Source organism: Meriones unguiculatus, chromosome 9 (genome assembly GCF_030254825.1).
Source record: "Meriones unguiculatus strain TT.TT164.6M chromosome 9, Bangor_MerUng_6.1, whole genome shotgun sequence".
Classification (NCBI taxonomy): domain Eukaryota; kingdom Metazoa; phylum Chordata; class Mammalia; order Rodentia; family Muridae; genus Meriones; species Meriones unguiculatus.
The window spans coordinates 92,482,281-92,498,943 of record NC_083357.1 but is presented as its reverse complement, the minus strand read 5'-3'; the positions used below and the strand labels follow the sequence as shown (position 1 = coordinate 92,498,943).

The window sequence follows — 16,663 nt, the reverse complement described above, 5'->3', positions numbered from 1 at the left end:
CCGGAAGAGCGAAGAGCTCCATAAGAAGACCAACAAAGCTAAAAATTCTGAGCCCTGCAGGCAAAATAACTCTCTTCAGATCATACTGGATAACTGATTGAATGAATTGGGATCATAGTATCTTCAGAACACAAAGGCTCCATGAATAGTACTAGATATGATAATTGTCTTTTTTAAATTATTAAAACATATTTTCTTAATAATTACATTTGTACAAAGGACAGTAGGTGGAAAAGGAAAGAGCTGTCTCATTTAAAGTCTTTTTTCTTAAATAAAAGATGTTTTTATTGGCAAGAGATAGTTTGTATTAAATGAACTATATTCAAATGTATGAGATTTATTGGATCATATAAAGGGATAATGTTGAAAATTATGGCTTTTCGTTGAAACAGACTGTGCCTTTATGACTGTCTATAATAAATACAGACACACATATATCTATAAGCATATATATGCATATAAACATACATACATATTATATTTTAGCATATATATATGTGTGTGTGTGTGATAGAGAAGGGAATACTATACCTATTTTTTCCAATTAAACATTCTCTAATATAGTGAAATGAAAAATCTACACCTGTTACACTGAAATATTCAGTAATTCAATAGATGTTATCTTTTGTAAATATTTAAGACAATCATATATTTTGGAATTATTAAAGATCTCAAAGGCATTTACTTTCATGTACTAAATACTTTGGAAAATGGAGGGATTATTGCATATGGTGAGTCAGCAAATTTTACCTTACATACTTTAGGTAAACAATGGTAATGAATTGATATTTCCTCAAAGAAATCTATCTCAATTTACTCTATAGTATATGAAATGTTGTTTCTTTACACAAGCATAAATAATTCAGTCTCAAAATACATTTAACAAGCAAAATTAGATTTAAATACACAAAGCTATTTTAGGTTATAGGCATTCAGTGGGTATGCATAGCTTTAGTAATGAAGAGGCATAGAACATTATCATGATTCTTGTATAAATTTGCAATGCCTATCAGATTCAGAGCACTTTCACATATTAGAAAGCATAATTTCATATTGACAGTTTCTTATGTAAGTGATCAATAAATCAGGATGTGTAACAGTTCCTCTGAAATATTATTTCTGCATATAATGTAAACAGTGCTTTTAGTTTACTATCATAGTCTAGTATACAATACTTTGCTTTATATATGTATATTGTATATATATATATCAAGATGATCTCTTATGTAAACACATGCTTTATGCAAAGATGGTGTTAAGAGCATCTATATAATACTTACTGTGATTGTTCATATTGAGCATTAAGAACACCAGCACCTCAGAGCAGGCACAAAAGTAGAGAAAGAAAATAGTGAGCTAAAAAGAGTGTGGGCAACACACTAAAGTTTATTTTAAAACAAAATGTCACTTTAATAAGTGATCTTCACTGACAAAATTCACTGTAAAATATGTACTCGGTTTTAGGAGAATTTAAGACTATGAGATACTTTTCTAAAGATACTTTTCTTATATGTGTAGAGGCTGTCATAGAGACCACTTCAAGTCCTGCTCATGCTGCCTCAATCTCTTAGCTCATACTAGCTCTGCTTGATTTAGAAGGCATTGTTTTCCTGGTGTCCACTGTTTCTTCAGGCTCTTTCTACCTCCACTTCAGAGTTCTAGGAATTCTAAGGGAAAGGGTTTGATAGAGATATCCCATTCAGGCCTGAGTGTTCCAAGGCCCACTCTTGGTATAACGTTTGGCTGTGGATCATTGCATTTATTCCATATGCTGCAGGGTGAAACCTTTCTGATGATAGTTAATAAGGCACTAATCTATGAGTACTAGGAGAATATCATGAAGAGTCATTTTACTATGCTTATGGTGTTGTTGTTGTTGTTTGTTTCATTAATTTTTAGATGGTTTATTTGCTTTTGTCCTAAATCCCTTCTCTATCTTAACTCATGTTCTTGGTCATCCAAGCAGTATTGGGTTTAGGTTCATATGGGGGAATTACTGGGTTTAAATACAATCAGTTATTGGTTCATTAGTCCCACTAGTTTTGCACCACCATTGCTCTAGCTATATTACCTATCATACAGGTAATATACCATTGTGGATATTGGGTTTTTGGCTGGCTTGGTGTTCATGTTTCGCTTTTGATAACCTGCAGACTACCTTCCTGCAAAAAAGACACTAGAACATAGAAATCAAGGCTCTATGTAGACACCAGTTCTATTTATCCATGTTAAATTAGTTGTGTAGATGTCATCTTTAGAAATGGGGAGTTGCCTTCAGTTTGTGGAAAGAAACCAATAGCCTTGGTATTTGCCTATCTTGTTTGGGGACCAAAAATTCAAAGACATGTAGCCAAATTTTGGTACTGGAATTTTCATTAGGTAACAAAAGGTGGCCAGTTGGTGGTCTGGCTCCCCATTATTCAATGATTTCACTTAGATAGCCTTTATATATGTATATATATTTTAGGCAGCTTCAACTCTATTATATTGAATTACCATACATCCCCTCAATGACCCTTACTTTTATCTGTGTGTCCCGGTATTCCTTCCCTCATTCCCCTTTCTCTACGTCTTATATTTTCAATTTATTTATTCAGTACTTAGCATCTAGAATAAGCAGAAGACAGGTAAGCCACCAGGGCTCTATCTCTTCAAACAAAAGCGAATGAGAAAATGTGCTCAGAAGCACCATTAGCACTGCTGGCTAGTCATAGAAAAAGACCATCTTGTCTTGTGCTCTCTAGATCTGAGTAAGATATCTACCATCAAGAGAAGTTGGGGCAGGGAGATGGATAGACTATGCTAAACTGTACAATATAATCATCATATTTTTTACAATATAATCATCATATTTTTTACAATATAATCATCATATTTTTTACAATATAATCATCATATTTTTTACAATATAATCATCATATTTTTTACAATATAATCATCATATTTTTTTTACAATATAATCATCATATTTTTTTACTTTTCAAACATATATCATTGTAGTGGCCAGAAGACTATTTTCATAAAGTAAATTTCTCCTGAAAGGATAGGGGTTGGTTTTGCTTTATATAATCATTATCCTATTTTCAATTATTTTCTCATCTACTGCTCCACTAAACTCAGTTCTGCGTGGTGGCAATGTCTAAGGTTACCATTTTATCTCAATATCTGTGCACTTGGTAAAATTCCAAGCACAGAGTAAGTACTCAGGTATTACTTTTCAAATTAACCACACTCTAAGAAAATAAAGCTAAATTTTCTTTCAAGATAAAGTATCTTAGGGTAAATTAAAATAAGCTGTAATTTATATCAATGCATGCATATTTATATTATATTTATGGGTAAAGAAAAAAGAATACTTTAAGGATGAACTTCTATTGATAAGATAGATCCATAGATAGATTTATACTGTTTGATTTTTTGTGAATGTATATATTTATGTATATATATTAGTAAATTCTATATTTGTATGTAATTTTCTATTTTTTATTAACTTTCCCTTAATATTCATGATGGTCGTATGGTTAAGTTCTCCATTCAAAACACACATTTTCTGCATTGCCCACGTGGCACGCCTGGGTTGGCTACCCAGAGGCTATTTAAGCTGTGGGCTGGCTTTCCCCAGGGTCAGATGATTGTTCAAGGTTCCTGAATAAACTGCACTGAAAAAAAAAACAACACATTTTCTGAGGAAAGCCGTGACTAAAATTTTAGAGAATTTTTCAAATATTAAGTGAAAGTCATATAGCTATGTCTTAATGAAATACAATCAATAAACAAGTATTAAAATATATTGATAGTTTATTTAAAAAATACAAACATTGATTCAAGTCTGCTCAAGTCACTAAAATAATTTACAACATAAACAAATATTAATTAATATATTTAGGTCAACACAGAGGTAATAGCTATATTTGTTTATTTGATAAATTTGCAATCATCTAAGTCAACATTTGCTGTCAGATATGAAAGTATACATATATTCATAAATGAGTTATATTTTTAGTAACTATAAACATTATATATAAAATTCGTACATGATTTGGATTCAATTATTCTTCTTTTACTGTAGAGAGTGTCACATATGTATATAATATGTTTTGGTCAAGTGTCTTTCAAATCCATACCTGTTTACTACAATTCTCTCCCAATTTCATTTGTTTTTTTCTTAAATATATCCAACAATTTGCCAATATGTGCATGCGTACACAATTATCTACTGTATCATAGGTGTTTTTTAAACTAATTTTCCAGGATATGATGGCATAAGCCATTAATCAGAGCATTCAGGGATACAAATGCAGGCAGATCTCTGTGAGTTCAAAGCCAACCTCTTCTACAAAGTGAGTCCAGGACAGCCAAGGCAATGCAGAGAAACCCTGTCTTAAAAAAAAAAAAAAAAAAAAAAAAAAAGGCTTTCCCTTTCCTCTTTCAGTAGCCACCAGCTGTCTCTTCAGGTACAGATAAAGGTAGGACTTCATGACCACCTTCCTTTTTCATGTTAGGGTTTTGTTTGGCTTGATTTTGCACAGGTCTCATTCTTGCTGTAGCAAATCTGAGGAAGTTCTTAAGTGCTACTGGCCAGGTGTGCCCTAGAATACTGTTTTGTTTTTGTCATCTATTGCCTCTTGTTTTCACAATTTTAATGCCCCCTCTTCCATCAAGAGTCCTTACACTTAGGAGGAGGGACTGTCATGTAAATGTAACCCGTGCAACTGAGCACTACACAGACTTATTCTCTGAAGGTGGACCAGCTGTGATTCTTCAAAGAAGCTGCTGTGATGAGAATTGAGAGATTCACTAATTCGACACATATTTAATCTATTTTAATTCCACAATTCATCTTTTCATTTGGTAGTGGGATAACTATATGAGAACTGTAGGATTTCTGGTATGTGATGAAGATGATAAGATGAACAAAACAAAACAAAAACCTTCCTCTCAAATTACTGATTCTTATGTTTGGTCTTAATTAAAACAGTGAAATGTAAACTCATATTTCAATACACAGGGTGGTTTAAGTTTCTTACAAAATAATAGTTAATAGCAGTCTTTAAAGTTAATCATGACAAGGTTGGCTATCTCCCATGCGGTGAGTCCCAGGTTAGGCAGATCATTGGTTGCAGATTTCCTCAGTCTCTACTTTCTTTTTGGTTGCAGTGTTTGTAGGGGAGTCGGTGTTCCCCTTCCTCCACTAGGAGTCCTATTTAGTTAGAGAGTGGCCTCTTCAGCCTCCATGACCCCTGCTACTAAATGATTAAAGAAATCTGCAGTCTCTTACTCAGTGTAGCAAGAGCTGTGGCAGTTGTGGGCGTGTTAATATAGATTTTCCATTTAGTGTGGAGTACTCAGTGTGTTGCTAAGAGAGCTTTAACCTGTTGTGCACCACTCTGTTAACTACTTCCCCTTGGAAAACAAATGCGGCCAAAAACTGTCCAGGTTTCCCAAACACAAGCTTTGTTTTTGTTTTTGTTTTTGTTTTTGTCTTTGTTTTCCACCATAACTAGACCGTAAGATACTGTTACTGAGGACACCACAAACTTCCTGTTCCTTCTCCTGTCTAATTTCCTCTCTTCAGCCACTTCTGCTGTTTATTCTGCTTTCCCTTCTGAGTGATATTCCGGTACCTTCCCCTATGCCCTCCTTGTTACTTAGCTTCTTTGAATCTGTGGTCGTAGAATGATAATCCTGTACTGTACGTCCATTATCTACTTAAACGAGAGCAGGCTTGTCAAAATTGACGGAATGCTAATAAGAGAGAGAGAGAGAGAGAGAGAGAGAGAGAGAGAGAGAGAGAGAGAGAGGCCATACCTTTTGGTTGAAGAATATCTAGAAATCAATCTTAAACTGACTGGGAAACTTTTTACATGTTGGGTAGTTTTCTTTTTTTTTTTTTTTTTTTAATTACACTTTTTTTTAATTTTTTTTTTATCAGTTACATTTTATTAACTCTGTATCCCAGCCGTGTCCCGATCCCTCATTCCCTCCCAGTCCCTCCCTCCCTCCCTCCGTCATCTCCACCGTGCCCCTTTCCAAGTCCACTGATGAGGGAGACCTCCTCCCCATTCATCTGATCCTGTTTTATCAGGTATCTTCAGGACTGGCTGCAAAGCCCTCCTCTGTGGCCTAACAGGACTGCTCCTCCCTTCGGGGGTGGGGAGACCAAAGAGCCAGTCATCGAGTTCCTGTTAGAAATAGTCCCTGTTCCCCTCACTTTGGGAAACCAATTGGTTACTGAGCTACCACAGGCTACATATGAGTGGAGGTTCTAGGTTATATCCATACATGGTCCTTGGTTGAATGTCAGTCTCAGAAAAGACCCTGTGCCCAGATATATTTGGTCCTTGTGGAGCTCCTATCCTTTCCCCATCAGACTAACTCCCTTTCTTTCTTATGATTCCCTGTACTCTGCCAAAGGTTTGGTCATGAGTCTTTGCTTTGAAAACACTGCTAGTTAGAGTCTTTCAGATGCGCTCAGTAGACTCCTGTCATACGTTCAATGCACATCCCATCTGTCTTTCTAAATGAGGATTGATCATCTTACCCCATGTCCGCTCAATTGATTATCTTTTTTAGGTGTATAGATTTCATTATGTTTATCATATCTTATAGGTCTATATAAGTGAGTATATCCCATGTTTGTCTTTCTCCTTCTGGGATATTTCACTCAGAATGATCTTTTCTAGATCCCACCATTTGCCTGCAAATTTCATGATTTCCTCCTTTTTGATTGCTGAGTAGTATTCCATTGTATAAAAATACCACAATTTCTGTACCCATTCCACCGTTGATGGACATCTGGGTTGTTTCCAGGTTCTGGCTATTACAAATAGAGCTGCTATAAACATGGTTGAGCAAGTGTCCTTTTTGTGTACTTGAACAAACTTTGGGTATATACCTAGCAGTGGTATAGCTGGGTCTGGAGGAAGCACTATTCCTATTTGTCTTAGAAAGCGCCAGATAGCTTTCCAGAGTGGTTGTACCAGTTTACATTCCCACCAGCAGTGGAGCAGGGTTCCCCTTTCTCCACAACCTCTCCAGCATGTGTTATCGCTTGAGTTTTTCATCTTGGCCATTCTGATGGGTGTAAGGTGATATCTCAGGGTCGTTTTGATTTGCATTTCCCTGATGGCTAATGAGGATGAGCATTTCTTTAAGTGATTTTCTGCCATTTGATATTCCTCTGTCGAGAATTCTCTGTTTAGCTCTGTTCCCCATTTTTTAATTGGATTACTTGGATTGCTGCTTTTCAGCTTCTTTAGTTCTTTGTATATACTGGATATTAGTCCTCTGTCAGATAAAGGGTTAGTGAAGATTCTTTCCCAATCTATAGGCAGTCGTTTTGTTTTGATGACGGTATCCTTTGCTTTACAGAAGCTTTTCAGTTTCATGAGGTCCCATTTATTGATTGTTGCTCTTAGAGCCTGTGCTGTTGGTGTTCTGTTCAGGAAGTTGTCTCCTGTGCCAATGAGTTCTAGGCTGTTCCCCACTTTTTTTTTCCAATTGATTTAGGGTATCTGGTTTTATGTTGAGGTCCTTGATCCACTTTGACTTTAGTTTTGTGCAGGGTGATAAATATGGATCTATTTTCATTTTTCTGCATGTAGACATCCAGTTGGTCCAGCACCATTTGTTGAAGATGCTGTCTTTTTTCCATTGAATGGAATTGGCTTCTTTGTTGAATATCGAGTATTCATAGGTGTGTGGATTTATTTCTGGGTCTTCTATGCGGTTCCATTGATCCTCCTTTCTGTTTCTATGCCAGTACCATGCAGTTTTTATTACTGTTGCCCTGTAGTACAGCTTGAGATCAGGAATGGAGATACCTCCAGATGATCTGTTGTTGTACAGGATCGTTTTGGAGATTCTGGGTTTTTTGTTTCTCCATATGAAGCTAAGAATCTTTTTTTCAAGGTCTGTAAAGAATTGAGTTGGTATTTTGATGGGAATTGCATTGAATCTGTAGATTGCTTTTGGCAGTATGGCCATTTTCACAATGTTAATCCTACCAATCCATGAGCACGGGAGATCTTTCCATCTTCTGATATCTTCTTCAATTTCTTTCTTCAGAGACTTGAAGTTTTTCTCAAACAGGTCTTTCACTTGCTTGGTTAGGGTCACACCAAGGTACTTTATGTTATTAGTGGCTATTGTGAAGGGTGTTGTTTCCCTAATTTCTTTCTCAGCCTTTTTGTCTTTGGTATATAGGAGGGCTTCTGATTTTTTTGAGTTGATTTTGTATCCTGCCACTTTGCTGAAGGTGTTTATCAGCTGAAGGAGTTCTCTGGTTGAATTTTTGGGGTCGCTCATGTATACTATCATATCATCTGCAAGTAGTTTTCATAGTGCTGGAAGGTACTATGCCCTCTGCTGGGGGGGGGTTAAACACAACAATGATTATGTACTCTAGGTATTAGTTTCTTTTTAATTTATCTTTATTTTTACATTTCTTTTACCTTTTTCTCTCTACTCCACCTCAACCCCTTCCAACATCCCATCACAGGTAGGAGAGAGAAGGGGTCAATGGGGGCACAGTATTTTTGGCTGCTTTCTGCAGGTTAGGGTTGTTGGGTTCCTTGGAGCCAGGCCAATCCTCAGTTCAGGAGATCTCCAACTTCTTGTTTCACAAGAGCAACAAGGAGCAGCAAGAGGGAAGTAGTAGAGTAGCAGCCTTGTTCTTTTGTGGAGGTCCTCCATACTCTCTGGGCTCTGGCATTTTTTTTTTTCTCTCCAGATCCTCAGATTTAAATCTCCGCAGCTGACAAAGATCTCCTCTCACAGCCCACATGAAACAAAGAGTTTTCTGCTGTGGAATTCTTTTGAGTCCTTGTGAGGTGTGCCACTTTGAGACTCAGTTAAAATCTGTTTCTAGATACTGAGTCTGATGCTGTGGAATGAGGATGGGCTAGAAGGGCAGCTCCTGAGCTGGTCCAGGGGAGGGATTAAGTTGGGTCTGCCACTACAATCTGCAGAGTCCCCATAGAATGGAGGTAGGGAGGAAAGACAGATGCCAGTAAATGATCTGCTATAAGGCTGGGGGTATTCCCTGATTCCCTGGCTGTTGTGGCCTGCAGGGTTCCAGGGAGAATCTCACATCGTTCTTTGCTTCTCCTCCTGATGTTTGTTTTCTTTCTCACTTTGTTTTGTTGGCTGATATAGATATTAGGCTGCAAATATTTCTGTATTTAAATTTCTTCATCTAAATATCACCTTGAAATTTGAGTCAGTGGAACATCTCATTTCTATCTGATAACAGTATGATACTTAAAACAAATTCCCCATAAATATTTTTAAATTAAACTGTACCCTCAATGTATGGGGATGAGAATGATGCTTGAAGATTTAATGCTGCCTCAAAAGTGCAGTGCGTATTTTCAAGGAAAAATGAACTCATATTGTGTGACTGTTACACGCCTTTAGCCAGTTTTCATTTTACAGCCAATTTTATCCACTATGTACTGCTGATTCTCTTACCTGAGGGCTGTAAAGTTTAATAGATGCTCTGCTACAAAGCTCACACTCTGACTAGGAAGGCCAAGGTAACATGCAGGAGAGGTAGACAGACCCGATGCAAAAACAAACCTTTGCCTCTGCCTCTTTTCTTTTTTATTGTTTGTAATAAAATGGCAGTTTAAAAATACTTAAGGCCAGCTTTCGCTAAAAAAATAACAATACTGTTACATAATATAATCCATAGTTAATGGTTGCAGTATTTTTTAAATATCTGAAACCATTTATGTTAAAAAAAATAGAATTCACTTTGAGGATGAATTCTTATGCCTCCAGGCAAAGAGAAAACTGAATAGTTCTGAATAGAGAAAAATCTTTTCAAACTCATGAATATGAGAGGCAGTACTACAGGTCTGGTTATTTCTTAGTGTACCTTTACATCCTGCACATCTGTAATGGAGCCTGCATGTCACAAGTTAAAGGAAACTAATGGTTAGGCGTGCCTTCCTTTGACTTTATTTGTAATACATTCAATTAAATATAATCAGCACTTCGGACATTGAGAAATAGAGCATTTATTTATATAGACATAAAATACATAGAGAAACGTATATATAAAATTCTTCATGTACATATATATATATGAAGTGTTACTTTCTACCCCAAAAAGCCTTATATACTTTAAAAAAAAAATTCTAGAAAACAGTTTTCCCAATGATTGCACTAGTTTCTAAAATTCCTAGAAGTAATGGGTAAAGGTTTACCTTTGTGTCTATCCTTGCCATCATTTGTTGTCTTGATAACAGACATCTCACAGGGTTAATATAGGATGTCAAGGTGAAGAATTGTATTGGAATTTTTATCGAGATTTCATTGATTCTGTTTATTTCTTTTGAAAACTGTTTATTTCATTGACCCATTTATTTATTTTGGATGTTTTTGTCATTGCATATTTATATTTAAACTTTTTTATATATTCTTGCTGGCACACCATACTCTAATGAATAGCAAGAAAATGTTTCTTCCCATGGCCACATGTATGTATTCACTGATGAGTGTTTTGTTTGAAATGCAGAAACTGTTGATATCCTATAGTCTCATTTCTTATGGTAGTCAAAGCTACCTTAAAATAGAAAGAACACTACAAGAGATGTCACAATACCTCACCAAAAATTATACTACTGAATGACAGTCATAACAACATCCTGAAATTGCCATAACAAATAAACATGCTGAGCAGTAATCTATCATAAAGGATCCAGGAATAAACTCATACAGCTATGGCCAACTAATTTTTGCTAAGGGTTCAAATTGTATTCTGGATAAAGGATAGTTTGTTTTATAAATGGTTTTGGCAAGACTGGATGTTAACCTGAAGAAGATTTAACAGAGATCTGTATTTCTCACACTGTTTTTAAATAATTCAAAATGGATTTAACACCTTTAACTGAATCCTCAAGAGGCTGAAATTGTTACAAGAATGCCTACCAAATATATTTGAATATGAAGTAGGGTAAGATTTTTCTGGATAGAATTCAGAACCACAAGACACAGAATAAAAATATAACGCACATTTAACTTACAAAATCTTATTTCCTGTCACTATTTTTAAGTCATTTATTTAAAATATGTATACTGTTGGTTAAAGATATGTTCCATGCTCTAGAATGTACTGCTGTATATCAGTGGTATTGTTTGCCTTTCCTTTATACAACTCATTATTGAATGTTTTAGAATGTTAGACTGTGATTGAAAATAGTGTATATTTGTAATGATGTTGTGGATCTTTGTGCTTGTCATTATTTGTGATGCTTTGCATTGATTAGCTTCAATCTGTCAATCAAATTACTATGTACTGAGTAGCCTAGGACAATGATTAAATTTTGGCAGGCCCCTGTAAAGATGACTAATCCTCACTCAGAAAGGTAAACTGGATGGACAAAGAAAAAGGGAGAAAACATGGAACAGGACAGGAGCCTTCCACAGAGGGCCTCTAAAAGACTGTACCCAGCAAAGTATCAAAGCAGGTGCAGAGACTCATAGCCAAACTTTGGGCAGAGTGCAGGGAATCTTATGAAAGAACGGGAAGATGAAAGACCTGGAGGGGACAAGAGTTCCACAAGGAGAGCAACAGAACCAAAAAATCTGGGCACAGGGATCTTTTCTGAGATTGATACTCCCACAAAGGGCCATGCATAGAAATAACCTAGAACCCTGCACAGATGTAGGCAGTTCAGTCTCCATGGGGGTACCCTAGTAAGGGGAACAGGGACTGACTCTGACATGAAATCAGTGGTCTGATCTTTGATCACCTCCCCCTGATTAGGGAGCAGCCTTCCCAGGTCACAGAGAAAAACAATGTAGCCAGTCATGATGAGATTTGATAAGCTAGGGTCAGAGGGAAGGGGAGGAGGACCTCCCCTATCAGTGGACTTGGAAAGGCACATGGAAGGAGAGGAGGGAGAAGGGTGAGAATGGGAGGGAACAAGGGAGGGGTTACAGCTGAGATACAAAGTAAATAAACTGGCATTAATAAAAAATTAAATTAATTTAAAAAACTAGCATTCCAATCTAGTTCAAAATACTGACATATATCTAACTATTTATCTTGAAAATAAAGCCAGGACATTCATTTTGTATCATATGAATCTGTATTAATTTGATGATTCAGTCATTTCTCAAGTACCTTAAAATGAACAATAATGTAGATATTACTTTCAGACCACCTTTGTGTCAAATTTATTGAAATTGAGAGAAAAAATTCTAAATTTTCTTTTTTCAGATCATACTTTAAAAATTATCTTTCATAGAATAAAAGTTTAATATGATTATAATTTGCATCTTATTATTCTTGCATTTTAGGTATGATCCAAAAACAGACACATGGACCATGGTGGCTCCTTTGAGTATGCCTAGAGATGCTGTTGGTGTCTGTCTCCTTGGTGACAGACTTTATGCTGTTGGTGGTTATGATGGGCAAACATACCTCAACACCATGGAATCCTACGATCCACAAACTAATGAGTGGACACAGGTAAGATTGTTAGGGGCATATGTTACTAAAAATAAAACATTTTAGGTTACATCTTATGGAAGATGCTTATGCTAATTGTTATCTATGTTGTATAACCACTGTATTCCAAAGTGACTGATTTAGTCATATGTATTGTGAGAGCTCTGAAAAAAATGATTTATTTTGTATGTTATTTTCTTATTTAGGTAACACTAAAAGAACTTATACTACTAAAATATACCCATCATTCAAGGAGATTTTATGATGAGTCAGAATAAGGAACACCAAGAAATTTGAGTGGTGTAAAATAAAAAGTGAAAGCGTAATATATTTATACACAAAGCCATAACAGCGTATTTGATTAAAATTTCCTGCACCAAAACGATAGAGGTTGTGGAATGTGTCCTTCCTGCTAGTCATTTTTACCTCTGTGCATGGATGCTGTAAGCTGAGATTGTCCACTTGGGAAAGCTGTTAAGAATCACTAAGTGATAATCTCACCCCACAAACAGAAAGTGGATTAAAATGTGTACTCAGTTGATTTTAAAATAAATGAAAAAGAGATCCAAATAACATTTTCTTCATTAGCTACCATTGCCCTGCAATATGAAAACAAATGTTTGGCTCATCTTGAGTAAAAAATTATCTTGAATATTAAAAATATATATCTTGAATATCTTGTAATTAGGATCAGAATAGAATGGAGCAAGAACCATTCTGTTTGAAAAGCTCGAGAATATATGACTAGGGCAGAAAGCAAGATATAGGTAAAACTATTTAAAGTATAATAAACCTTGGACTATGATGCTGCCATGGCTTTGCTTACAGTAGACGGACGGAAAGCATTCCTAGATATGGTCTTTTAAGTTAAAATGTCGCATACTTTCATTTTATTTTTCTACCTCTCTCCTTAAAAAGTAACAGAAGGATATTCTTTTAATAAAGTGGACAATGAAGTGTCCATTTATGAGCACATGGAAATTCAAAATCTTTATTTTGTTAAAATAAACAGAAGACAGAATTTATATGCTTTAATAAGCTACAGGTTCTGAGGTGGGTAATAAAATAGTGAATAGACAAGACAAAATAAAAGCAATCCGTCCATCCCCCCCAAAAAAAATAGTGAATAGAGTACCTGAAGCATATTAACAAGCTTACATGAGTGATATTTACATATAAGCATGTATGCTATCATCGATGATCCATCTTTAATGATTTTTATCTCAGTAGCCTCATTCAGATGGACTAATATCTAAGTACAATTGTAAGGCTATGATGTCTCCATTGTGAATAATTCCTTCTCCTGAAGCAAAACTGTAGAATGGACCAAATATATATAAGCATTTATATATTATAATCTTAAATATTAAATACATATATGTTGTGTGAATTAGGAAAAGAAAAGAAAGATAGTTGGGGGAAAAGAGCACCACTAGAACTTAAGTTCTTTAACTTTCCAATATTTACTATAATTGCAAGAGACTTCTTTACCCAAAGGGCACTAGAAATAAAAGAGCAATGATTGTTTATATTATTTTGTGAAAATGCTGCCGGGTATATTTGGATGTTTCACATTACTAAGGCCCAAGTGTTTCCACAGCAGATACTGTGTAAATTAAGCACCGTTTATTTGTTACAAAAATGTCCCACTTCAGTAGTGTGATATTTACACATAGTACTAATACAAATGAGCTTTAAATAAATGGAATTTGCAGATACATAATGACGTAATGTAATAGCTTCATTAAATAGTTATCATAAAATATCATTGTGCTCATCATTCCAAAAAATTGAAATCAAAATACTCTATGTGGTAATAGGCAAAAGCCTCTTAAAGACCATCTTCTATCATCTTTTTAAAAATTTTTCATTCTCTGAATCGTACAGTATTTTACAAACAGAAAATTGTTTTAGTTACACTTTTGTTTTTGTATAGTGGAGAAAAATTTTAAAGAACTGAATTAAATATTTTACATTCATATCTGGTGAAATAAATTAATCATTTTATTTTCATACCTTTCATCTCTTAGACTTGTAAGGCTCTTGAGGGACTATGAGGAGAGAGTCTCTAGATACATACACATAAACTATATATATATATATATATATACATATATATATATATAACTTTTGGAAATGTTCATTATTCCAATGTGCCTTCGCTCAATAAGGTCAATCATTTTTAATCAATTTACATCCAAATATACATGAATTTTAGTATCTAGCCCCAACAACAGGCTAATAATTACAATAAAAGAGAAAACTCGGAAAATACCTAAGACCAATATATATATATTTTAAAACATGGTAGATTAGATAGAATTATAGCACTGAAACAATTGTCATAATTGTGCCTTTACTGGTTTTATGAGAAAGATGTACTCACATGTGCATATATATGTATTAACGTATTTAATCTGCCATTGAACAACCTCAGTCCTTTCACTTGGTTAAAGAAAACGTGTTTCAGAAGACAAAATGAATTTTTACTTCTGTCACATAGGTGAAATTACATTGACTTTCATACTTCCAGGAGACACAAACTGCCACTCTGCTGTGTGCACTTGAAAGCTACAAAAATTCAGAGGCAATGTTTATTCTATAAGAGATATGTAGATGTTTGTTACATAGATTAATTGAGTATTATCATTATCTCTTGTGTCTGAATTAAATTCATTTCTCCCTAGTTCATATAGAGAAAGTTGTTTAAAAGGTAACGAGATAACCTAGTATCACGTTTAACCCTCATTTAGCTGTAATAATTGATTCTGTAACAAATGTTTTCAAGTCACCATAATTAAATTTATAATTTGGTGAAGGGGAAGAAAAAGGGAAAAATTAAATTTATTCATTTATTATTTATTTATTACAATTTATTCACTTTGTATCGCAGCTGTAGCCCCCTCCCTTTTCTCCTTCCAGTCCCACCCTCCCTCTCTCTTCTCTTCCTATGCCCCTCCCCAAGACCACTGATAGAGGAAGTCCTCCTCACTTTCTATCTGATCTAAGCCTATCAGGTCTTATCAGGGGTGGCTACACTGTCTTCCTTTATGGTCTGGTAAGGCTTCCTCTCACCTCTGGGGGAGGCGATCGAAGAGCCAGCCACTGAGTTCATGTTAGAGACAGCCCCTGCTCCCCATACTAGGGAATCCACTTGGAAACTGAGCCGCCATGGGCTACATCTGAGCAGGGGTTCTAGGTTATATCTACTCATGGTCTTTGGTTGCATTATTGGTTTTTGCAAATACCTCAGGGTCTAGATTTTTTTGGTTCTATTGATCTTGTTATGGAGCTAATGTCCCTCAGGTCTGAAGATACCTGATAAAACAGGGTCAAATGAAAGGGGAGGAGGTCCTCCCCTATCAGTGGACTTGGAAAGGGGCAGGGAGGAGACCAGGGAGGGAGTGTGGGGGTGGGGAGGGAATGAGGGAGCGGGATACAGCTGGGACACAGATTTAAAAAAATGTAACTAATAAGAAAAATAAAATTAAAAAAAGAATAGGAAAAAATTATATTAAAAACCTCAAAACATAATAAAATAAAAAAATAAATTAAAAAAAATAAAATTAGGAATACTGCTACTTCAATATCCAGCTGTAACACTCTCAGGCATGTTTCCAAATTAGACTCAAGTATATAACAAGGACATTTGCTCAACCATGTTCATAGTAGCTTTATTCATCTGGAAACAACCCAGTTGTCCCTCAACTGAGGAATGGATACAGAAATTGTGGTACATTTACACAATGGAATACTACTCAGCTATTAAAAACAAGGAAATCATGAAATTTTCAGGCAAATGGTGGGAACTAGAAAATATCAACCTGAGTGAGGTAATTCAGAAGGAGAAATACACACATAGTATATACTCACTTTTAAGTGGCTATTAGACATATAATATAGGATAAACATTTTAAAATCTGTACACCTAAGGAAGCTAAGCTAGAAGAAGAATCCTAGGGAAGTTGCTCAATCTTCATTCAGAGGGGCAAATGGAATATACTACAGATGAGGAAGAAAACAGGGAACAGGACAGGAGCCTACCATAAAGGGTCTCTGCCAGACACTACCCAGCAGGGCATCAAAGCAGATGCGGAGACTTATACCCAAACTTTGGGCAGAGTTCTGGGACTCTTATGAAAGAAGGGGGAGATAGACCTGGTGTGGACAGGAGCTCCAGAGTGAAACTGTTATAAAATATAT

At 35.5% G+C, this 16,663-nt stretch overlaps 1 protein-coding gene across 2 annotated transcripts in view; it reads left to right on the top strand.

Annotated features, from left to right (window-relative positions):
- Klhl1 (kelch like family member 1) overlaps positions 1-16,663 on the top strand; it is a 416,934-nt gene that overhangs the window by 395,001 nt on the left and 5,270 nt on the right. For both annotated transcript variants that reach the window (XM_060391518.1, XM_060391519.1), the window contains one exon: positions 12,310-12,481. In XM_060391518.1, the coding sequence (XP_060247501.1) occupies positions 12,310-12,481 (172 nt within the window). The remainder of the gene's footprint in view (positions 1-12,309; positions 12,482-16,663) is intronic.